Genomic DNA, 24,949 nt, shown 5'->3' with positions numbered 1-24,949 from the left:
TTAACTAGTTTCTCTAGAGTTTCAATTTTAACCAGTGTCTCTAGCGTTTCAACAATTTCACAGATATCGAATTACAAACTAAAGTCCCCCGAAACTTTAAGAACATTAAATTTAATTACACATTCAAAACTACACTTTAAGAAATACAAATTTGCAATTTCATCGACCATCATATTACCCAATTTTATAGTAATTATTCAAAATTAAAAAAAATATTTAAATTTATATCATTAAAATTTTTAATAATTTATTACTTACACATTGTAATTAAAAACTTAAATAATTTTTATTGATAAATCTTTTCGATTAGTTGATAGGCTAGATAACACCATAAGGTTCGAAAGGAAAAAAACCGAGCTTAAAATACATGTAATAATCATCATTATTTCATTTTCCAGATATTAATACTATGTATCTCCTTTCAAGGAGAAGCTTGCGTGGGAAGCCACGATTTAAAGGAGCTTTATATATTTAGTGTCAAGGTGAGGCTTCAGTGAGGCGCCATGATTTAAACAGCTCGTGAGGCTTCACTGAGGCGCCATGATTTAAACAGCTCGTTTGAAAGGCTCGCAGGCGAACGAAAATGAATGAACATTCATACTCTGTCTCACAGCAGACACAAATAGCTCGACTCAGCTCGCGTATGCAGAGAGAACTGAAGCGGCTGCAAACTGATCCTCCTCCCGGAATCTGCGCATGGCCTTCCAATGATAATCTCCTCACTCGCCTTGAAGCGCGTAAGTTTTTTTCCTGGATTTATTTTGATTTTAAGTGCGTCTAAAGCTAGGGTCTGAATGCAACAAGCTTTGTGATTTCCAACAGAGATTGAAGGGCCCGAGGGGACTGTTTATGCTAAAGGGATTTTCAAGCTCGAGATCCAAGTACCCGAAAGGTTATTTGAATTAATTCCTTTTTAGTAGTTGTAACAGTTTCGATTCTGGAACAGTTTGAGTTCCAATTTAGGTTTTTCGGTCTATTGAGTATGATTTTATTTTCTGGATTTTAAGTCGTTTTTAATATTATTTTTCCAATTGCAGATATCCTTTCGAGCCTCCAAATGTGAAATTTGTGACCCCAATTTATCATCCCAATATTGACAACGGAGGGCGTATTTGCCTCGATATCCTGAATTTGCCGCCCAAGGTATGTGCAATTAGCTCCCAATTCTGAGTAGGAAATAATTTATTGTTGCTAAGAATGTCTTTTTCTCGTGTTGTAACAAGATTTTTATTAATAGTCAGAGGGGAACAAAAGAGTGGTAACTGTTCACAGCTAGTTAAAAACCAGCTCAACAGACAAAAATACGACGAAGCTTTCATGACCTTGCTATGGCTAATGGTTCAATGAACGGCTCCTCTGAAGTACTTAGATTTTTTTTTTTTTAGCCCCCATTAAACTCTGATTTCGATTTTAGCTTAAATGTTGTCGCAGGCAAGGTGCAGTTATTCCACCAGAATCACCCAGGACTAGTTCTGGCATTAACAATTATGCCTTTGGTTGAGATTCTGGATTAGAATCACAACATTCACAAGCATTTACGTACGAAAAATAGGCCACTAAAGCATGGCACCACTAGTCCAAAATCTTGAAAATGTCATCTTGGCAAGCCATAGATAGCAAAGCTTATAATCAAAATCGTAAACGTACCGGATCATTCAGCTGCGGGAAGGTCTTTCACTAGTAGCCATGTGGAATTGGTGTTTACAGGGGTTGCAGAGCAAGCTTCATGTTTGGCACCATAAATACCTCTGATCTATCAGCAAGTTGACTGTTATTAGCCGTATTCTTCAGGCTTCTCATGTTTGCTACGTCTCTTATTCCCCAGCATGACTCATTACCATCGGCTTGAGTGGAATTTGTGAGCCTATTTGTGGTCTAGGTGCGGTGGCGAGTGGGGCCTTCCATTAGTTACTTGGGATGTTTGCACTGTGTCCAAGGACACGGGGCCTTGGGTTGATTGATGTTGCCAGCCAAGATAGCATTTTCATGGCTAAGTGGGTGGTATGGTGTCTTGAGGGTTTAACGCCTTGGTAAGTCTTGCTTCAACAGTGGATCCTCGCAGTGCAACATATAGGTAGAGTTCAAGGTGCCTTTGGATTATGCGATGCTCTTCATTGCCCCATTTATTTCAGGTTTTGGGCTCCCTCATTTTTAGGAGTAGTTGGTGAGGTTGGAAAGTTGATGTATGCTTGGTTTCTTGGTAGTGGGAGGGTGGTAGGGTTTTTATGTGGTAGACTGAGCTTGTTGACCCATTTGGAGATGGAGGACGTAGGGTGTTTATGTGGACGATTTGTCTCATTTATAGTTTTTTAGGTTGAGTAGGAAGGGTATCCTTTTATAGGGAAATTTTTGGGATACTGCCTCTCATTCTTGGAAAGAGTGGCATCCTCCTGCTTAGGAGTATGGTCTACTTGCTCTCCATTGTCTGTTAGATATGGAGTTACAAGGGCTTATCTTGGAGACTAAGTAATTTAAAATGAACATTGGGATGTTGGGACCATTTTGGAGGGATTGAGCGTGTTGCTATGGTCATCTGCTTCTAGAGTATGATTTCTCCCATTTGTCCTCCATGCTTTATTAGAGACATCTGTTATCCTTGGTTCTTGATGCTTATTGGCTTTCTAGGGATTTGGAGGTTAGATGGAGTTGTCACCTTCATAGTGTGTGGTTGATTTGACTTTCCTACAAGTTGAGAGTGTTTGCATGGTGGGTGATATACTAGGGGGTTTTGTCAAAAGATAGGTTTGCCAAGAGTGGGATTTTTGATGGAGTAGGCTTTCTAACGACCTTTGTCCTGTTTGCCACTGCTCAGAGACAGTGAATCTCTTGGGAGTGCTAGTTTGTCAAGTAGTGTTGGAGGTTTCTTGAAGATTAGTGCTTAGGGTTGCCTCAACAAAGGATTCATTGGAGACTTGCATATTTGGTGATTGTTGCTCACAACCTTGCCTTGCATTTATCGGGATTTGGCACTACTTGAGGGTTTTTGCCTTATTTATTCTTTGGGAAATTAGGTGCAAGTTTGTTTTTGCTCATATGGTGAGTTCTTGTGGTGGGATGAGGTTTGCCATAAGCTGTTGGCTAAAGGAGCGCCTTTGATAAAAGATATTTGATTTTTGAAACTCAACTGAGTATTTGATTTTATTTTAACACTAGTTGCTTTGAGGAAGAGGTTATGATCTCCATTGTATATCCCCTCCAATATTTTGTTTAGCTTTTTATAAATATCTTTTTGTAAATATAAGACACTTTTCAAAACAAGTAGTATGTAGTGTTCGTGGTTCTAAAAGGACAAGATTGGAGGAATAATAGTAGGAAAACTAAGGACTTGACACAGGGAAGAAGAAGCCATGCAAAGGAGATACTCAAAATGGCAAAAGGATGTCATGATACTTGTATGCTAGGGTCTCATAGTTGTTTTCATTGAAGTTGGGCCTTAAATAACTTGAGTTGCTAGTAGTAAATGGTTACATTTTTTTCAGGGAAAATTAGAATTGCACATTATCTAAAAGGCTCCAAGGAGAAATTACATAATATCTATTTTGAAGAATTTACAAAAAATTATCAAGCCCACAAACTTGTCCATTCTATAATATTGAAGGAGGATTAGCCATTCCATTATCTATTGTCATTGAGTCAATATCAAAACAAAACATTGGTGGGCTAGACCACCACAACATTTTATTACCACAACAACAGAACACTTTAAATTAGATAGACATGGACAAGTCCATACATCCCATATACGCATAACTTTAAGATATCCTCTCATTGCGAAGTGAGAGGCATTCGACCATATATTCGTAGCTCAATTATCTCTTACTCCTTTGATGACTCTTTGAGCTTTCAATAGAACTTCGAGTATGCGGAGTTGGTTGGAGAAATAACCAGGATTGCATGGAGTGGGAACGTTTTAGAGAGTGAGAGTGTCATTTTCCAAAAATTCTAAAGAGTGTAGCATATATGCATATATATATATATATATATATATATACACGTGTGTGTATACACATAAATGTTCTCATTTTCCAAAAATCCTCGAGAGTGTAGTGTCCCACGAGCATCTATTTTTCTATATATATGTAGTCTCTCACACATGCGCGCACACATTTATATTTTCCATGAAACTCTACAACTACTTAGATGAATAACTGAAAACAAGCAACTAAAAACTGAAACCTAGTTTACTTTCACCAAGATACAAAGTTTCTTACAATTTATAAGCAGCAAATAAAACACTAGAGATAAAAACACATCAGACAAATTGACGTGCTTGTTTACTCATGAAACCCAAAAGGGAAAACTTGCTATCTTTGTTGTGGTATTTTATTGATTGTGCTTGAGCAATTAGACCTATTAGAAAGCAATCTGTCTCTGAGAAAGCATTCTACTTCTTCTCACTAATCTCAGCTGATACAATTGATCTCGGCTTGCCTTGATCACTAGTTGATCTCAGCCCTCTAGCACACAACTGTTCCCCCGCTGAAGCCTTGACTTGCCTTGCAAATCACTTGATCTTGCTTCTTGATCTTTGCACACTGAAGCCCCTATTTCCTTGCGCACTAGGTCCCTATTTCCTACCACACAAGAGGCTCCCAAATCCTAGCGCAAATCTACCCCTATTTCCTAGCGCACAAGTCCCTATTTTCTTGTGCACCTGAGGCTCCTATTCTCTTGCGCACTTGTGACTTCCTATTTCTTAGGACACAAGCTCTCAAATCTGCACTCTCCACAATCAAAGATGATCTCACAAACCTGTGAACTGTCTTGTGATTAAATAAGTAATTATGTTGTTGAATTGAGGCTTCTGTGATCCATAACATATATAGAAGATTTTTCGGCATAAATCACATTTAGAAAAACCTTTGTCGACGCGTTTCGAACCAACTAGTGTGGTTCATCATCAGGACAAGTTGAGGAGTCAGATCAAGGCTGTCAATTATATAGGGAGAGCAGATCCTCAACCGTTTGAGGATCTGCTCTCCCTATATAATTGACAGCCTTGATCTGACTCCTCAACTTGTCCTGATGATGAACCACACTAGTTGGTTCGGAACGCGTCGACAAAGGTTTTCAGGTTTCAAAGTTGAAGTCAGATCTTGCTTTTCTCAAAAGATGCAGAGATTCAACGATTAACCTAACCGTTTGAGGATCTGCTCTCCCTATATAATTGACAGCCTTGATCTGACTTCTCAACTTGTCCTGATGATGAACCACACTAGTTGGTTCGAAACGCGTCGACAAAGGTTTTTCTAAATGTGATTTACGCCGAAAAATCTTCTATATAAGTAATTATGTTGTCAGACCTTTATTAAATTTGGAAGAAATGACAGATTCCAATAATAGATAAGATATGATGTCGACAAATGATCAAGGAAAAGGTCAACGAGACTAGACAGTGCAAACAGTGGCCACTAGACTATGGGTGCCTAAACACTCCCGGATGCTAAAGTCTATAAAAAAAATAGAAGAGATATACATGATGATAAAAGAGAGAGGAACAGGAGCTAGGCGAAATATAAGATTAAAAAACCTGAAGAGGCTTGAAATCCTGATTCAATATCAACATCAAAATTGGAAATAAAATTAGAGTCAGAGGCATCTGTGTCCCTATCTGTGTTTCATGTGATTCTTCTCTTGGAATAAATCTTTCATGTGTGGCATTGAGTTTTTTCCACAACACATTTTTACTTTTTTCTAACTTGTTTTTGACATCTTCCTTTAGATGTTGATGCTTATCTTTTGTTATCCATCTTCTCGCCAAATATGTAAGTTACATCAGTATTTAGAGAAGAGGAAGATGCAGGGGTTTTAGGATATAGTTGTTAAATTCTCTAAGTCCACCAATAAGATTAATGTGCTAGTAAATCTTTATACCCATATTTTTATTTTTATTGAAAACCCAGAAAATTTAAATCTGAAATCTACGCACAGTTAATACAACTGAGCTTCTAACAATTTATGCACACCAAGAAATAGAAATTCGAACACTCAACTTTTATACAACTATTTGCCCTGGAAAATCCTAGTGTGGGAAAAAACCAACAAAAAGGGATTTTATTAGGTTTCAGAAAAGTATTACAGCAACAGTACCAAAGATATTACAGCCAATCAACAGCCCCAGAAATTGGTCCTTCCCTTTTACTTGGTATGGCTTGAAGCACAACCTCTTTCCACAGCAATATATGGCCCCTTTCCGTGGCCGACCTCTTTCGACAGCAACATATGGCCCCTTTCTGCGGCTGGCCTCTTTAGCAGGAAACTCTATGTCTTTTCCTATTCACTTAGCTTAGAGTACGACCCCTTTCCTCAGCTGCTTGTCTTTCCAGTTTTTCACCCAAGTTGATCCTCTTCTCTCTCACTCAAAGTGATTTTGAAACTAATGTGTCCTTCTCTCACTCATTCCAACAATTTATAATTCTTCTAAGGTCAAATACTATGGATCATTAGAATACCATGGGTCATCATTTAGCCTCAGTTTGCATTAATTAATTAAATCAATGTACTTTTCCTAGTAAAACATAGGAATAATTAAAACTGCTGTAATAAGTAATTATTAAGCTGTCTTTTGTATGTCTGGACACAAGGCCTATGCAGACACACTTGTTTGAGCTACAATTTTTAACACCCTCTTAGCAAGGATGGTGTTCTGCACCACCCCAATTTGTCACTGAAGAAGAAGAATTTGCCTTTCATCAAGGCCTTCGTGAGTATGTCTGCAACCTGCTCATTTGTAGGTACATATTGTAGCTTGACCCTGCTTTTCTATACATAATCCTGTATGAAGTGACACCTAATGTCTATATGTTTTGACCTATCGTGGAACACTGAAATTTTCGAGAGCTTGATGCAGCTCTGAATGTCACAATGTATCACGGTTGGCTCCAACTCCTGATAAAATAGCCCCATGAGTAACTTGAGGAAGCCAAATGGTCTCACATGATGCCAAACTTGCTGCCATGTATTCAAATTCAACAGAACTTAGTGTAACTGACCTCTATTTCCTACTGAACCAAGAAATAGTTCTAGACTCCAAGTTGAAACAACCTAAATTACTTTTCCTGTCAATGCCCAGTCAGCATCCGAATAACCCACTAGCTTTACTCCATCTCCTTGGACATAACTCAACCTATACTCCATTGTACTACGCAAATACTTGAGTATGTGTTTTGCAACCACCTAGTGCACTCACTTTGGCTCAACCATAAATTGACTGAGTGTATTGATTGCAAAATATATATCCGGTCTGGTGTTGATCGGGTACATACGAGAACCATCAATCACCTGTATAAAGTGGAGTCCACTGCCTCTTACTTGGAAGCATTGATTTTCTTCTAATTGGTCACCATCTTGAATCACTTCAAGATCTCCACAATGCACTTCAACTGTCCAAGGAAGATTTGTCCATTTCTCTGCCACACCTCTAGCCCCATAAAGTAGTGCATCAACCCCATACCCTTCATTTCGAACTCCAAAGCAAGATCCCTCTTGCAATTTGCAATGAGCTTCTATGAATTTGTAAGAAATAGGTCATCTAGATATAACACGAGATTGAGTGGCTCTCCCTTGACCAATATGTACAAATTTGAGTCAGCATCATTCTTGGTGAAGTCCATCCGCAACAAATAGTTGTCTATCTTAGAATACCACACTTGTGGTGCTTGCTTGAGTTTGAACTTTGTACAGTCCCATGCACCTGAAAACCCTTTGGCTACTCTATATAAACCCCCTCCTTAATCATACCATTAAGAATTGCCGCCTTGATGTCCATCTGATGGATCTTCCAACCCATCTTTATAGCATTGGAAATCGCAGCCTTGATGGAGGAATGCCTAGCTATTGGGGCAAATCAGAATGTCTCATCATAGTCAACTCCCTCTATTTGTGAGAACCCCTTAGCCACGAATTGGGATTTCAACTTCTCAACACTGCCGTCAACAACGTGTTTCCACCTAGACTTGATGCAAGAGCATCTGGACTTAGCCAGCAATGTGATGGTTTGTTCACATGTTGTGGCTAAATGAGTTGAATTTCACTGACCTGAGTGGTCAAAAGTCAGTTTTAGTCGAGAGGGTTGGATCTCTCGAAAATGATTTGTAATTCATTATTGTAATAGTTAGGAAATTGTCTTATTTTAGACTAAGGGATAAAGTTGTTAGCATAGGTGTGTAATAGAGCTTGAAAATAGAGATTTGATTGTTAGATTGATTAAAAATAGAGATCGAGTTGTTCGTACAGTTAGAATAGGATTTGATTCATAAAAAGAAGAAAATGTAATGAAGAGGATTAGCTGAGATGATTGAGGATTGAGTGAGAGGCGAGAGTTGAGTGATAGATAGTTTTTGAGATTAAGACAGAGGTCTGTTAAATTGTTGTAATTGAGTGAGAGGGCCAAGACTCTGTAATTATCATTATATTGAAGAAATTGATTCAGTGTGTGATTGCGTGTCAATTCTGGTGAAGACTCTCATTTACTTTCGTGAATTTGCGTTTTGAAACTCATCCGGGTATTTTCTTTGTTTTTCGTATTTTAATTATAATCTCAGTGTTTATGTGTTAATCACGGTCATTAGTATTAAGGACGGGGGTAGAAGAGTTTGGAAAGGCTTGATCGTGGTTGAAGGCCCGTACTCCATCCTAACCATTGATTTAAGTTTCAACTGCTTACGTCATAGTCAACTACGGGGGTTGAGCGTTTGGTAATCCGCGTGTTAGTTGAAGGGCCGCAGGCTGTAGGATTTGATGAATTCTGTTATCCAATGGATATCGGGTTTTAAAGTGATCGGAGTTTAAGTCTAAACTCAGACCCGAATTTTTATAGATCAAGGTTTATAAACCATATCGGCTCCGTGAGGCGGGTGAGCGTTGCACAAGTTCCTCGTGCGATATTGCTGTCAATCGTTGGATGACTGCTGATTGCTGACCGTTGGATTATATCACATCGCATCATTCATGAGTGAATGAACATTGGCCAGGAGAAATTGCAATTTGCGATGTCACTGTCGACCGTTAGATCTGGAGAGAGGAGATCAATGACACAGAGTGAAGCCCCTATGTTCTAAAGGGAAAGTCAATGTGGGAAGTCAATGTGGGACCGGTTGTTGTTCAATCGCTGTTCGGTTGCTGTCCAATCGCTGTTCAGTTGCTGTTCAATTGACCTCTTGCGTCAAGATCCTACCAAGGATTTTCCTTCAGGCTTGGCACAACCTCCCATACATCATTCTTCATGATGGAAGAATGCTCTTTGACTATCCACACTTGATGCTCAAATGCCTCCAGAAAATTGAAGGCTTAGCCTCAATCAACTCACACATAAGAGCCATGTAACTAGAAAATATCTGTGGTGGTTTGCTCTCTATGATTGAAGTCCTAGGAAGATCCACCTTCTCTTGAGCTTCCCTTTAAGTTATGCTTTGCTTATTTCAGCCTCTTTTTCCTAGAAATCTCGGCCTGGGTAAGAGGCCGAAATAAGCAGGGCATAACCAAGCCGAGATGCCTCTTGAAAATTGGAAGGCATGTGTGTACAACTTGTTCCTTATGGTTGAAATTTCTGAAGTGTATTTTTTTAATGATCTGAATGTGCTAAGAAGATAAATTGTATCATTGGAAGTAATTATATGACAAAAAAATTGTGCTTGTCTTAATTGCATTATAAAAATCAACACAAACTATGTTTTTTTTTGGATTGGTAAAGTAGTCTTGTACTATAGTCATGTGACATGAAGCACCACTGTCAATGTACCACATGTTGGTGGTCTAGAGAGACATGCGATGAGTGAAAACTCATCCTCAAATTTGGCTGCAAACTTGTTCATCTCAGCTATAGCAGCGACCTGCTTCTTTTGTTTGCCCTTTTTCTTGTTAGGGTATTGGCTGGAAAAATCCCTTGGTTGGTGGCACACCAAGCACTTCACTTTGCCAGCAACAAAATTATTTTTATTTACCTTTGAGGTAGCTCCTTTAGTGGGGCCTTTATTGGCCTTTCCTTGCCCTTAGAGCTAAGGGCTAGGTTCTATTCCTCATTCTTCTTCTTTTGAACTGCATGCTGAGACTCTTCTCGGATCCCTTCTTGTATGAAATCATTCCACAACCTTTCCGAGGTGGGAAGATGCTCTTGTCCCATGATGCATTTTACAAATACATCCCATTGCTTTGCAAAGCCATTCAAGGCTTATGTACCAGTTCAAAATCAGGGATTGTTTCCACTACAACTGCCATCTCTTCACACACTTGCATGAGCCTGGTAAGGTAGGAAGTCACATTCTCTCCCTTGGACATCCAATTGCTGTGGAGCTTGTCCCTAGGCACCATCTTTTGATTTTGCTTGTGACTGTGGTACAATTTAGTGAGTGCATCCCACATCCTTTTGGATTTACCTTTGAGGTAGCTCCTTTAGTGGGGCGTTTATTGGCCTTTCGTTGCCCTTAGAGCTAAGGGCTAGGTTCTCTTCCTCATTTTTCTTCTTTTGAACTGCATGCTGAGACTCTTCTCGGATCCCTTCTTGTATGAAATCATTCCACAACCTTTCCGAGGTGGGAAGATGCTCTTGTCCCATGATGCATTTTACAAATACATCCCATTGCTTTGCAAAGCCATTCAAGGCCAGTTCAAAATCAGGGATTGTTTCCACTACAACCGCCATCTCTTCACACACTTGCATGAGCCTGGTAAGGTAGGAAGTCACATTCTCTCCCTTGGACATCCAAGTGCTGTGGAGCTTGTCCCTAGGCACTATCTTTTGATTTTGCTTGTGACTGCGGTACACTTTAGTGAGTGCATCCCACATCCTTTTGGCAGTCTTTTTCTGAGACAGATGGGGAATCAGGTGGTGATCTTTGACTTCGCCAAGATGATCCTTTGTGCCATTTCTTATTTCACCTCATGGTGATCTAGGGCAATAGGATCTGATGCTGGCACAACCATCACAGAGTTAACAAAGTTCCACAACTTGTTCTCCTTGAGAACTGCTATGATTCAAATTTTACTCTAAAGATAGTTTGAGGCTCCTTCTAATCTGTTTTCATACTTGACACTGGTTGCCATGGTAGATCAAACCTTGAATCACTGTTTGCTGAAACCCTTAGAAGGACAACGAACCCCTTTGAGCTTGAACCTGTGCAGCGCTTGAATTTATTTCAGAGGCTTCGCTTTGATACCATGTTAAATTCTCTAAGCCCAACAATCAAATTAATGTTCCAGTAAATTTTTATACCCAGATATTTATTTTTACTGGAAACTCAGAAAATTTAAATCATAAATCTATGCATAATTAACAGAGTTGAGATTTTAATAATTTATGCACACAAAAAATAAGAAATTTCAACACACAATTTTTACACAGCTATTTACTCTGGAAAACTGCTGTGTGGGTAAAAACCAACAAAGAGTGATTTTATTAGGTTTCAGGAAAATATTACGGCAGAAGTACGAGAGATATTACAGCCAATCAACAGCCCCAGAAGTTGGTCCATCCCTTCTGCTTGGTATGGCCTGAAGCACGACCTCTTTCCACAGCCCAAGACTCAGTCACTTAAGCAGAAAACTCGGCCTCTTTTCCTGTTCACTCAGCCTAGAGTATGATCCCTCTCATCAACTGCTCGACTTTCCTGTTTTTCACCTGTTGTTTGAATAGGGGAAATAATGAGGAAATAAAATCAATACATTCAGTTATAAATTGACCAAGAAAAGAACATAACTGATTGAAAACTGAAACCAAACACACAAATAGACACACAGGATTTACGTGGTAAAACCTTGACAGGGTGTCAAGGAAACATCCACGGGGCAAGGGATTGGAATCTCTATTAATCCAACAATGATTCTCCACGATTACATTTCTCGGGCATTCACTAGTTTTATACCAGCCTCCTCCGTTACATAACTGCTATTTCGGTATAGAACTAACTAGTTACATTTTTACCCAATTTTACATAATTCGTTGTCAAACTTCCAACAAACTCCACCTTGACAACAATTTTCCTAATCCCTTGCCCATGCCCATTCATCATCTTTTCTGCAAGCCAAGAGAAGCTAAACACCATCGCAGCTTCTCTACTGTAACTGGCTTTGTGAATATGTCTGCACAATTCTCTCACGTATGGACCTTTTGAAGAGCTACTTTTCCGCCATCGATCACATGTCTGTGCTTGGTTCTGCTGTGATAAGCAGGATTTGTAGCCAAGTGAATAGCACTTTGACTGTCACAAAGTACATTCACTTTCTCCTGCGTCCTTCCAATCTCATCGAGCAGACCCTTTAACCAGATTGCTTCTTTACTGGCATCTGAAGCAGCTATATATTCGGCTTCGGTAGTGGACAACGCAACTGTTTCTTGAAGCTTTGACATCCAACTAATTGCTTCACCTGCAAGAGTAAAGACATAACTTGTAGTAGATCTTCTTTTGTCCAAATCACCTGCATAGTTAGCATCTACATATCCACAGACTGAACCTTCACTACCATTAAAGACGATGCAATGGTCACTTGTGCCTCTTAGATATCGAAGCACCCATTTCACTGCTTGCCAATGTTCTTTACTTGGATTTGCCATGAACCTGTTGACAACTCCAACTGCATGTGAAATGTCAGGTCTTGTAGATACCATCGCATACATTAAGTTGCCTACAACATTTGCATATGGTACATGAGACATACACTGCTTTTCTTCATCAGCTCTAGGACTCAAAACCGAAGAAAGCTTAAAATGGGAAGCTAGTGGAATATTAACAGGTTTCACATTGTTCATAGAGTACTTTTCAAGTACTTTCTCCACATACTTCTGCTGTGATAACCAAAGCTTACTATTTTTCCTGTCTCTGTGTATCTCCATGCCCAAGATATGTTTTGCTGCTCCAAGATCCTTCATATCAAACGTCCTAGAAAGTTGAGCCTTTAACTTGTTGATCTCTTCCATGCTTTTGCTTGCAATAAGCATATCGTCAACATACAAAGCTAAGATAATGAATATGCCATTGAAACTTTTGAAGTATACACAATGATCATACTCACTTCTTATAAAGTTCTGGCTCACCATGAAGGAATCAAACTTCTTGTACCATTCTCTGGGAGACTGCCTCAGACCATACAATGATTTCCTGAGCTTGCAAACTAATCTTTTGCTGCGACCTTGTACAAAACCTTCTGGCTGTTCCATATATATCTCTTCATTCAAATCACCATGTAGAAAAGTTGTTTTAACATCTAACTGTTCTAACTCAAGATTAAGTAACGCAGTTAGTGCCAACACAGTACGAATAGAAACAAGTTTTACAATTGGAGAAAAAATCTCATGAAAGTCTATACCTTCAACCTGAGAATACCCTTTTGCTACTAGTCTCGCCTTATACCTTTCGATACTTCCATCAACTTTCCGTTTCAGTTTGAAGACCCACTTGCATCCAACAACACTTCTCCCTTCAGGAAGCTCTAAAGTATTGTTCTTGGCCAAGGAATCCATTTCTTCTTCCATAGCCGTTTTCCATTTTTCGCTATTTGTATCATCTACTGCTTCTTGATAACAAGAAGGTTCCCTATCTTCAGTAATCAAAGCAAAAGATGAAGCAGAATCTTCATACCTTTGGGGAGTTTTTCTTTCCCTTGTAGACCTTCTTAGAGCGACTGGTTGTTGAACTGGTTTAGAAACTTGCATTGGTTCAGAAACTTCAACGGCTTCCTTTGTGTCTTCAACACATTTTTCTCCAGAAGTCTCTCCTTCCTTTCGACTGCCACCGAAAGGTCTAGCCTCCAACTGAACTCGTTGATTTGGCGATACCTATTCCTGTTCATGTTCAATTCATTCAACATTTGATTTTAAAAGAGAAGATTCATCAAATGTTACATCTCTACTAATGACTATCTTCCGCAATGTAGGATCCCACAACCTATATCCTTTCACTGCATAGTCATACCCAACAAAGACATAACATTTCGACTTTGGATCTAATTTTGAATGCTGATTTTTCGGAATAAGAGAATAAGCATCACAACCAAATATCCTCAAATGTGAATAATCACAAGACTGACCTGTCCAAACTTCTTCAGGAATTTTACAATTAATTGCTACTGAAGGTGATCTGTTAACTAAATAACAAGCAGTAGATACTGCTTCTGCCCACAACTCCTTTTGCAAGTTAGTATTGCTGATCATGCTTCTAGCTCTTTCCATAAGAGTCAGATTCATACGCTCAGCAATACCATTTTGCTGAGGAGTATAAATAGCAGTTTTGTGTCTAATAATTCCCTCATCCTTACAGTATTGTTCAAATTCAATTGAAGTGAACTCACCACCATTGTCAGTTCTTAAACATTTAATAGATTTGCCTGTTCTTTTCTCTACCATTGCTTTAAATTGTTTAAAGACATTGAATACATCAGCTTTCCTTTTTAGCATAAAGACCCAAACTTTACAGGAGAAATCATCAATAAACGTTAAAAAATATAGAGCACCTCCATATGACACAACAGGGGATGGTCCCCACAGATCAGAATGAATATAGTCTAAAATATCTTTACTATTATGATTTCCAACTTTAAATCTCTGTTTACACTGTTTTCCATACACACAATGTTTACAGAAATCTAACTTCAAGGATTTCAGATCGGGAAGAGATTTACGTTTCATCAGTATCTGAAGACCTTTCTCGCTCATATGACCCAATCGCTGATGCCATAGACGAGTACCTGCTTCTTCCTTTTCTGACGCAACCGCTGCTTCACTGACCTGAGTACTTCCTTTTAACCTGTAAAGATTTCCGACCTTTTTTGCTTTCATAACCACTAGGGCTCCTTTAAAGACTTTCAAGACGCCATCCTGACCTGTAAACTTATAACCATCTGAATCCAACACTCCCAAAGAAATCAAAATTTTCTTCAAATCAGGTACATGTCTAACACTAGTTAATGTTCTAACTGTGTTATCATACATCTTAATCCTGATATTTTCCATCCCAACAGGCTGACATGGCACATTATTACCCATAAACACAGAACTACCATTTACATTTTCATACGAAGTAAACCAACTTCTATGTGGGCACATGTGATGAGGAGCACCAGAGTCTAACAACCAGCTATCTAAACCTTGAGAGACATTACATTCAGGTGAAGTTTCATCTATCATACATAATTCTTCAGCAGATAAAACTTCGTCTATCATACCTGAATCGACCTGATTCGCTTCCTTCTTTGGGTTATCAGATTCCTTTCGTTTCCAATAGTCTTTCTTCAAGTGTCCAATTTTATTGCAGTGCCAACATTTTGCCTTACACTTCTTTCCCTTCGATTTCGATCTGGAAGACCCCCTTGGTTTTTCTCCTCTTTCCTTTGAGCGTCCTCTAGCTACCATGGCTTTTGATGCAACTGTTTCAGTACTGGATTTCCTTCATACTTCTTCAGACAGGAGAGCTCCCATGACTGATTCAAACTTCAAAGAATCAGCAGTGCTCAAGCTGATTGAAGTTATGAAGTGATCCCATGATTCGGGTACAGAACACAACAAGGTTATGGCTTTCTCTTCTTCCTGAATTTTAATTTCCATATCTGTTAATTGACATATAAGTGTATTAAAAACATTCAAATGTTCTGCAACTTTTGAACCGTCTTTCATTCGAAGATTGTACAATTGTCTTTTCAGATAAATTCTGTTGGTTAATGACTTTGTCATATAGAGTTTTTCTAGTTTTTCCCACAATCCTGAAGCTGTAGTCTCTTCAACAATATTGAAGAGAACTTCATCCGCTAGGCATAACCAGATGGTATTAAGAGCTCGAGCATCCAAGTCCTCCCAGTTTGAATCAGTCATAGTTGCAGGTTTCTTAGTTTTCCCATCGAATGCCTTGTGCAACCCTTGTTGTACAAGCAGATCCCTAACCTTCAGTTTCCAAAGAGCAAAATTGCTATTTCCGGTGAATTTCTCCACCTCGAATTTTGCATTCGACATCTTGGCCATTTTTCTATTTTTCCTCCTAGGGTTTCACTCTTTCAGTCTAGGGTTTCAATCTTTAGTCTTTCAACTAGGGTTTTTTTTTTCAAACAAACTCTTTGTACTCAAAAAAATAATTCCCTTTTTAAAAAAAAAAACAACAACCCTTCAACAGACTTTACTTTCAAATTAATGAAAAAACCCTTTGATTTTTACCCCTCTGTCTTTCACAAATTTCTGGAAAAAGAAATTTCTTGGATTTCTTTGATTTTCTTCCCTCCAAATTCAAATTTCTGGAAAAATTTCACTCAAATTTAAGAAAGATTACCCGGATCCATATTTGCTGATCTGAAGAATTCCTCTGGCGACAAGCAAGCCAGGCCTTTGGCAGCACGCAAGCTCTGCTCTGGCAGCACTCAGACCGCAACAGTGTTGCCTTGATGGATTCTGGTTTGGCAGCGCAGACCCCACACACGCTCAGCTCTGGTTCTCTTCCACGCAGAACGCAGGTCTATGGCCGCAGCAGTGTTGCCCTTCACCAGGTGTAGTTCTTCGACGGGTTTTGCAGACAAACTCACGCAGAGATCTGCTCAGATGGAGCAGTAGCCTCTGTTCACACGCATTGAGCAGCGGCCACCCTCAGCCATGCAGCTTCCTCTTGCAGACTCCACACCGCCTTTCACACAGAGACAGGCTCCTTCACGCAGCAAAGAACTCCACACGCAGAGTTTCTGCTCTCCACGCAGCAACGTGATGAACGCAACACTTGCCTTCACATAGAGACAGGCTCTACCAGCCTTCACGCAGCAAAGAACTCCACCAGCACAGCATTCCATGCAGGCAGCACGCAGGGCAGACCAGCAACGCGATGAATGCAGCACTTGTCTTCACACAGTGACAGGCTTTGCTAGCCTTCATGCAGCAAAGAACTCCACTAGCATAGTGTTCCATGTAGGCAGCACGCAGGGCAGGCTCCTCTTCGTCCTCACGCAGTGTCCTTTCACGATTTTCCACGCTTTTTTCACACAGAGCCTCCTCAATGCAGATGCTGGCTCTTCAACAGCCTCTCCTCACAAAAAAAAACCTTCACGCAGCACCAAACACACGCTCTGATACCAATTGTTGTTTGAATAGGGGAAATACTGAGGAAAGAAAATCAATACATTCAGTTATAAATTGAGCAAGAAAAGAACATAACTGATTGAAAACTGAAACCAAACACACAAATAGACACACAGGATTTACGTGGTAAAACCTTGACAGGGTGTCAAGGAAACATCCACGGGGCAAGGGATTGGAATCTCTATTAATCCAACAATGATTCTCCACGATTACATTTCTCGGGCATTCACTAGTTTTATACCAGCCTCCTCCGTTACATAACTGCTATTTCGGTATAGAACTAACTAGTTACATTTTTACCCAATTTTACATAATTCGTTGTCAAACTTCCAACATCACCTAATTCGACCCTCTTCTCTCTCACTCAAAGTGATTTCGAAAATAATGTCCTTCACTCATTTCAGCAATTTATAAGCCTTCCAAGGCCAAATACAATGGGTCATCATTTAGCCTAAGTTTACATTAATTAAATAAATCAGTGTACTTTTCCTAAGTAAAACTTAGGAATAATTAAAACTGCTGAAATAAGTAATTATTAAGCTGTCTTCTGCATGCATGGACACAAGGCCTATGCAGAGACACCTGTCTGAATTACAAATTTTAACAATAACTACTTCTAATTCAGAAATGCTAGTCTAATTTACTGAAGCAGATGATGATTGAAGATGCTTGAGCCTTAATGTTTGAAAACTGCAGTAAAACGCTTCAAGCTAAACTATAAAACATATGTATTTTGATTTTCTTTATTTAAACGAATTTAAACGTTATGATTTTGTTATGGTTTCCTGGGAGGATGATAATTTCCGTGTCACGTTATTCAGGCCACTACATGTTTTATAAACTTTATATTTACTGTCTTTTCTGGTACTTTCTTTCTTTGCCAGCTTAATTTTCACAATATTCTAGGTGTAATACATCCATATTATATAGCATGGCTATAAATTTTTTGCAAAATGACAAGGGATTCAGGTGCAACAGAATGCTTAGAAGTAACATATTTAAAGAACTAAAAGTATATGATGTTTGACGAAACGAGAACAAGATAGCAATGTTGAATGTGGTATAACCCACAGATTACAGCTTGTTGGGATATGTATGAACACCGAGGGATGAAAGGATTCGTCATCTTTACAATACTAAGAAGGCCATCTTTACAATACTAAAAAGATGGATGATGAAAATAACTTTCTCCTAGAATGTTCTCTGTATGCTCACATTAGATTTTAATCTCAAAATATTTGTAACAATACCAACCTTCCTAACCTGATAACTAATCAAAACTATTGATATTTAGGAAAGCTTCTCTCCATTTTTTTTGAGCATAGAAATAATATTCTAAAGCAAACCAATTAATTTGCTTACCGTTTTTCTTACAAACCTGATAGACCAAAGTTGGTTTAAGTGGATGGTAACAATTATCATCATCATCGGCATCATCAAAGTTTAAACTTCAACACAAAATTGAAGATAATAATAAAATGACATGTATTGGGAAATTTGAAAAAAAAAACATAAAATATGAAAATGTGGAAATAAGTTTCCTTTTAATGGAAAACGTATGCTTTCATGTGACTAAAAATTTGATTGATCCATATTAAGGACAACATACAGCTTTAGAGACAAGAACATGGAATTGTGGCATGTTCAGATATAGAGAGCTCCTTAGGTTTTCCTTTTATTAAGAATTCCATTGTTATGGTGTATCGGGTGTCCGATTTTAGACTCTTAGGTCATTGGCTACTGTGTGACTTGTACCTTTCTCTTTGTTACTTTTCTGGGTGCTACTGCGATTCTTCTTACTGTGAAGTTTTTTACACATTTTTCTCTTTTGTTTTATCTTCCTCCTCTTGGTAAAAGTTGTAAATTTTGCTTGCTTAGATGCATACTAAAGAGCTATGATGTGTAACAAGCAACCAGTTTTCTTTTCTATGACTTGCAGGGTGCTTGGGCACCATCCCTGAACATTGCAACTGTCTTGGCAAGTATTGGTTTGCTTCTTTCTGAGCCAAATCCTGATGATGGCCTTATGGGTGATATAGTGAGATGCCTCCCATTTTCCATTTCATTTCATACTCACAACATGAACTTATGTTAATTTTACTTGTAAAATTCTAATCGATTTCATACAGAGTGCAAAATACAAGCACAATAGATCTAATTTTGATCAAAAAGCAAGATCATGCACCCAGAAGTATGCAATGCAAATGGATCATCAGCTGAACACTTTTCCAATGGAGACATCATGCGCAGGCAGTGCACTACTGGTATGAGATTCAGAAACATTCCAACTTCTAGCACACATGGACGGCACTAAATGAAAGTCACATGTGACAATCCCTGTCATTGTGGATAAGCTTCACTGAGAGCTTTTTAATTCCTGTTCCTTTTTAGATGTTAAGAAAATGCTTTTTCCGTTTTCTTTTCACATGCTCTTTGTTGACTTATTATGCAAATGAGTATATTAAATGTTAGTCTTGAAGCTATTTGTTCAATAATTTTTCAGTGTCAAACCTATCTAGTTTCCTTATTTTTATCTGTTTATACAGACTGGGCAGACATCAAATAAAATGATTGACCCTCTTAAACAAATCAACGAAATTGCTGCAATATCTCGAAGTGGAGCTCTAGATGCATCAAATCACAAGGGGGAAGTGGAAAATGACCATCTTGTGAATCCTGTAAAACCAACACAGTTGCTGAGCAAGAAACTTTCATTGGCAAGAGAACCTGTATTGCAGCCAAAAAAAGATCCTTCTTGTGAGATTGTGACCGATGGCCAAAGAAAGATGTACAAAGAGAATGTAAATTTGCAACTTGCACGGCATATGGATATGAATGCTCAGCAGAAATTCCATGCCACTTCAGTACTTCAAACAAATGATGCTGAAAACAGGCTGCTTGAAAAAGGTGGAACCGGTGATTCATCTAGTCTGATGCAAAACACATCCAAGGGACAGGATAGGAGTGCAGAGGAAATAATTTTACTGGAAAAGGAGAATTTGCAGGCATGGAGTTGGAATGCAAAAAAGCCTTCATCAAAGTTGTCAGCCTTGAAACCTCTGGACGGTAACTCTACAATGAGTATGAAAGAGAACATGAAAACAGTGCAGTTACAGAGTAATATATCCATACAGACTAACCAAAGTATTCCTTCTCTTCAGAACCATAATAAGAGAAGGCACGGTGAATTGCAGAGCCTACAGTCTACAAGGTCAACTAGCCATGACCTCCCCATGTTAAGGTCAGTTCACCCTGAAGATGTTCCCAAAAACAGTACTGAAGAGAGATTTCAGGTGGGAGATTTAAAAGAGGTACCAACTGTTATTGTGTCAGATAGTGAGAGTGATGAAGAGCCTGTTCAAGTGAGATCCAGGCTTTCATTGCCACAGAAGACACTGACTGGAAAGAGGAAGTTGAGATCTAATGTAGGGTAAAGAATTCCTTTTTCCAAAAAAATTCAGTCTATAGATGTATTGGTTCATTATGAAATGCAAGTTTTGGCAAATGCCGGAGTTTTTTGAACCTCATACTTGATTTGTGTATTCATTATGTAAAATTCTGTTTCTTGCTTGGATATCTTAGTGGGCTCAAGAGAACTGCGCTATATTAGTTAAATCTCTTGCATGACAAGAAGCTAACTTTAGGTCTAAGATCTGATTTGCCTATGTTGGAGTGGATTAAGTAAATTACTGTCATGGTCTTTTGATTTACATTGCTTCTGCTTAATTACAAACTAATCTGGGTTTTGAAAGAAATTTCTGAGCACGATTACTTTCTCATACAATCTACAACATGTCTAAATGATGGGAACACAATCATAAGCTAATTGTCATGTAAGTTCATCAAGCCCTGCCAAATGTATCGAGTGACCACAGACAGCGTTGCAGTGCTCCAGGACACTCTGAATCACATCTTATGTTAAAAATTACGAAATTGTTTGGCATATCATTTTGTTCATGGGCTAATTTTTCATAAATGGAAGATAAACCATTTCAGGTATCAATCTTATTGTTGGAAGATGATTTTGCCCGTGACAAATCTGGCAAATAAATTTATGAACGCAACGTCGTCATCTTCATTATATGTTGGTTCCAAGGATGTAAGCGTCTGTTTCAATTTTTCCAGGTGCAAATCAGTTTCCCTAAACAAAGTAGATAGTTTCCCTAAACAAAGTAGATATGCTATGTGTTTATGCTGTTTGACATTTTGGAATATTTCTAATTGTTGAAATATGTAACTAGGTTTGGTCTTCATAATGACATATGTAGTCACGATTCTATGTATTTATTGTAAAGAGAAAAATAAATTTATTATTATTGTTCGTGAGGCATGGGTTTCATGCAATGTTGCACAAACTAAGGACCTTTTTTTGGAAGAAAGGGATGCAGAAGCCTTATTTCTCAAAAATCTAGGAAGCATCTAATATATATATATATTTGGCATTTATATTAACAAAAAACATTCCAAATACCAAATTAATTGTAAAAGACAGACGCAAAAGTGTCATTTCTCAAAAATCTAGGAAGCGTTTAATATATATATATATATATTTGGCATTTATATTAACAAAAAACATTCCAAATACCAAATTAGTTGTAGAAGACATGAATGCATATTTTTACATAAATCAAGATAGATATGGCATCCATAATTCCATTGTACATCAATGATTAATTATTCAAGCATCAACAATTTAGATTCTAGCAATTACAAACATACATCAAATTTTTAAGCATATCATAAAACATAAAACATTTAGAAGATAAAATTATCAAACATTCAAGTAACTTATCTAGCATGTGAGCAATTGTCAACACGAGTCATGTCCAAAATTCAAATAATAATGTTTACAAAATAGGTCACTTGGCCACCACCAAGACTCAAGTACACACTGAACTAGGAAGGGTAAGACAAAAAATTCAAATTCACAAGACTACAAGTCTAATCTATGACAAAAGTAGTAAACTGTGAATATATCTATTAATCTCTCCTTCCACCATGAACAAGACATGAGCCTTTGTTAGGTCCCTATGCTACTAGTGTAACCCCTTATTGTTATTAGTACAACCCCCTTATTATATTGTTGTGTCTATGTAGTCCCCATATTGTTATTATTGTGCTCCATAGAAGCCCACTATTGTTATTGTTGTGCCCTTAGATGATTATTGTTATGTCGGCTCTGATTATATTATAACCCCTTAAACTCCTATATATAGAAAGGAGGTCTTGCCATTTGTATCATCCAAGAATTGTTCATTTGTGTAATGTAAAGGAGGTTTCCCCTTCGAAGAGGCTTATTTTTAAGGCGTTGCTATATATTTTCTATCTTTTTGTGAGTTGATTTCATAACATTTGGTATTAGAGCTTTGGATTCTAGGGTTTCGCTGCTCCAAACAGGTTATCGTGGAATTTTCGTTACAACTTTTTCGCTATGACGTTTTAGAAGCTTAAAAAAAAACCCATTTGACCCGAAATCACTTTGAATCTCGAGTCCAAATTTCCGATCTTGTACCGCTATATTTTCGGAGATATGATCTGAGGAAGTTGTGGTTTTTGAAAACTCCAGAATTCCATATCAAAGAGGTCATTGTGGAATTTTAGCTATAATTTTTTTTTTGCGAAGCTTCAGACTTTGAAATTAAAACCCATTTGAGCCGCAATTTTGGTGAAGCTCGGGCCCGAATTTCAGATTTTGGTTCGCTATAGTTTCGGAGATACAATCCACGACATTTAGGGTTTCTGCAGACTCCCGAATTACATCCTAAACAGGTGACTTTGGGAAAATCGTCATAACTTTATCTCTGAGCATCAAATTGAAATTTTGTAAGACGTAGAAAGATGACAGATTGTAGTTTTCTGTGTATCGGTTTCAGGTCCTAAGGTTGAAACAGTGACACATGGCACTTTGTACAAGTTTGCTCTACTAAACTAGTCTATAATCAGGTCATCGTGGGAGATTTGACATAAATCTTCCTTATAGAATCCAATCTTGATCAGACTTGCGGAGTTAGAAAGAGGACTCAGAGGGTTACTGCAGGACGCAATTTTAGAACTTGGAGATCTGAAATTCCAAAGTTACAATCATTTCAAGATCGAGCTCTTAAAATCAAGAAAAGGCAATATGAAGAAGTTTGATGGCAAGGATTCGGTAAATTGGATACTACAGATGGAGCAACATTTTGATTTGCATGAGGTGCAACTGTTACAAAAGATACGTATTGCATCTTCATATTTAGAACCATATGAATTTTTATGGTATAAAGGGCTTTGTTCTCGTAAACCACTTGTTACGTGGTCAATTTTCACGGAGGAAATGATAGCACATTATGATGATACAAAGAAAAACACCTTCTTTAGCCAATTGATAAATCTCAAACAAAAGTGTTCAATGGCAGAGCCTATAAAAATTGAATATAAGGGAAAATAATATTCCAGAGAAGCAGAGGATTGATGTCTCCATAGGGACTTTAAAGGATAACATTTAACATTGGAAACTTGATTCATTGGAGAAGGCATTCAAGTTGGCAAGAGAAGTGGAAAGCAAAATTATGGCAAAAAGGAAGTCTACCCCTCACAACTATAAATATGGAATTGTTGTTTCTCTTAGCCTTCCATAATTTACAAGGTTGACACCACAACAATTGGAAAAAAAAATAGCAAAAGGGCTTTGTTACAATTGTGATAACAAATACATTAAAGATCATAAGTGTGCTGAGAAGAAATTATTTTACATTGATTGTGGAGAGGAGGAAGAAAATGATCAAAAAACATCAAAAGAAGAGGATATACACCAAGAACTAACCCCAGAAAAAGAAGGAATGAATCCGACCATATCTTGTAAAGCATTGGCAAGAATCACTACTCTTCAAAATCTCAAGATAGAAGGACATATCAAGAAGAAAAATGTTCAATAAGTGAAAGATCACATCGAGAAAGAAGAAATGAATCCGACATATCTTGTAATGCATTGGACGGAATTACCACTCCTCAAACTATCAAGGTAGAAAGACTTATCAAGAAGAAAAATGTTCAAGAAGTGAAAGATCACATCGAGCATTAAGAAATGAATCTGACCATATCTTGTAATGCATTGGAAGAAATTACCACTCCTCAAACTCTCAATATAGAAGGAGATATCAAGAAGAAAAAGATTCAAGCAGTGAAAGATCACATCGGGCATCAACAACAAGTTCTCCAACTTTTAAAGGATAACGCCACTTTGGTGCAAAATCGAATGAAACAACAAGCAGATCAACATCGTAGTGAAAGAAGTTTTGATGTAGGCGATTGGGTATTTTTACAGCTACATTTCAAGCAAGCTATTTATGAGAAAGAAATGTTGCCAATGCTACATGCACTTAAGTAATGACAACCTTACCTAATGGGAAGACACTTCAAAGTAAAAATGGGTCATGATAGTCTTAAATACTTTTTAGAACAAATATTATCTTTAAAAGAATAGAAAAAATGGGTCACAAATATGTTGGATTATGACTTCGAAATCATCTAAAAAAAAGGGAATCAAAATGTTGTTGCAGATGCACTCTCAAGAAAAGATGAGGATGTGGAAACATTGTTTTGTGCTATTTCTATTATCCAACCATATTGGATAAACAAAGCAAGGGATGAATGGAAGAAGGACAAAGAAGTGTGGCCACTCATTCAAAAGTTGCAGAAGATCCTAGTTCAAACAATATTGCGAGAACTTGACGAGGAAGGAAAAATCATATTGGAACCTGGAGTAGTCATATAAACAAGAACCTGACAGTTACGAAATCGATCAATTTCAGAGTATCTCATCAAGTGGAAGAATTTACCCGTTGAAGATTCCACATGGGAGGACAAGAATTTTATACAGAAGCATCAAGAACTACTCAAGCGTTGAGGAAAACACTTTTTGAAGGAGAGGGG

General features: G+C 38.0%; 1 protein-coding gene across 1 annotated transcript; it reads left to right on the top strand.

Annotated features, from left to right (window-relative positions):
• The first annotated feature begins 432 nt into the window (after nucleotides 1-432).
• LOC149257532 (uncharacterized) lies at nucleotides 433-20,565 on the top strand. Its single transcript, XM_089414395.1, has 6 exons — nucleotides 433-737; nucleotides 823-892; nucleotides 1,038-1,143; nucleotides 18,978-19,076; nucleotides 19,168-19,302; nucleotides 19,585-20,565. The coding sequence occupies exons 1-6, from the start codon at nucleotides 584-586 to the stop codon at nucleotides 20,470-20,472; spliced, it is 1,452 nt and encodes a 483-aa protein (XP_089270521.1). The 5' UTR covers nucleotides 433-583; the 3' UTR covers nucleotides 20,473-20,565.
• Nucleotides 20,566-24,949: the final 4,384 nt, after the last annotated feature.

This window comes from Pinus tabuliformis, chromosome 6 (genome assembly GCF_031772625.1).
Source record: "Pinus tabuliformis cultivar Carrire ecotype Pingquan chromosome 6, CPIR1, whole genome shotgun sequence".
Taxonomy (NCBI): domain Eukaryota; kingdom Viridiplantae; phylum Streptophyta; class Pinopsida; order Pinales; family Pinaceae; genus Pinus; species Pinus tabuliformis.
This window is presented reverse-complemented; position numbering and strand designations above follow the sequence as displayed.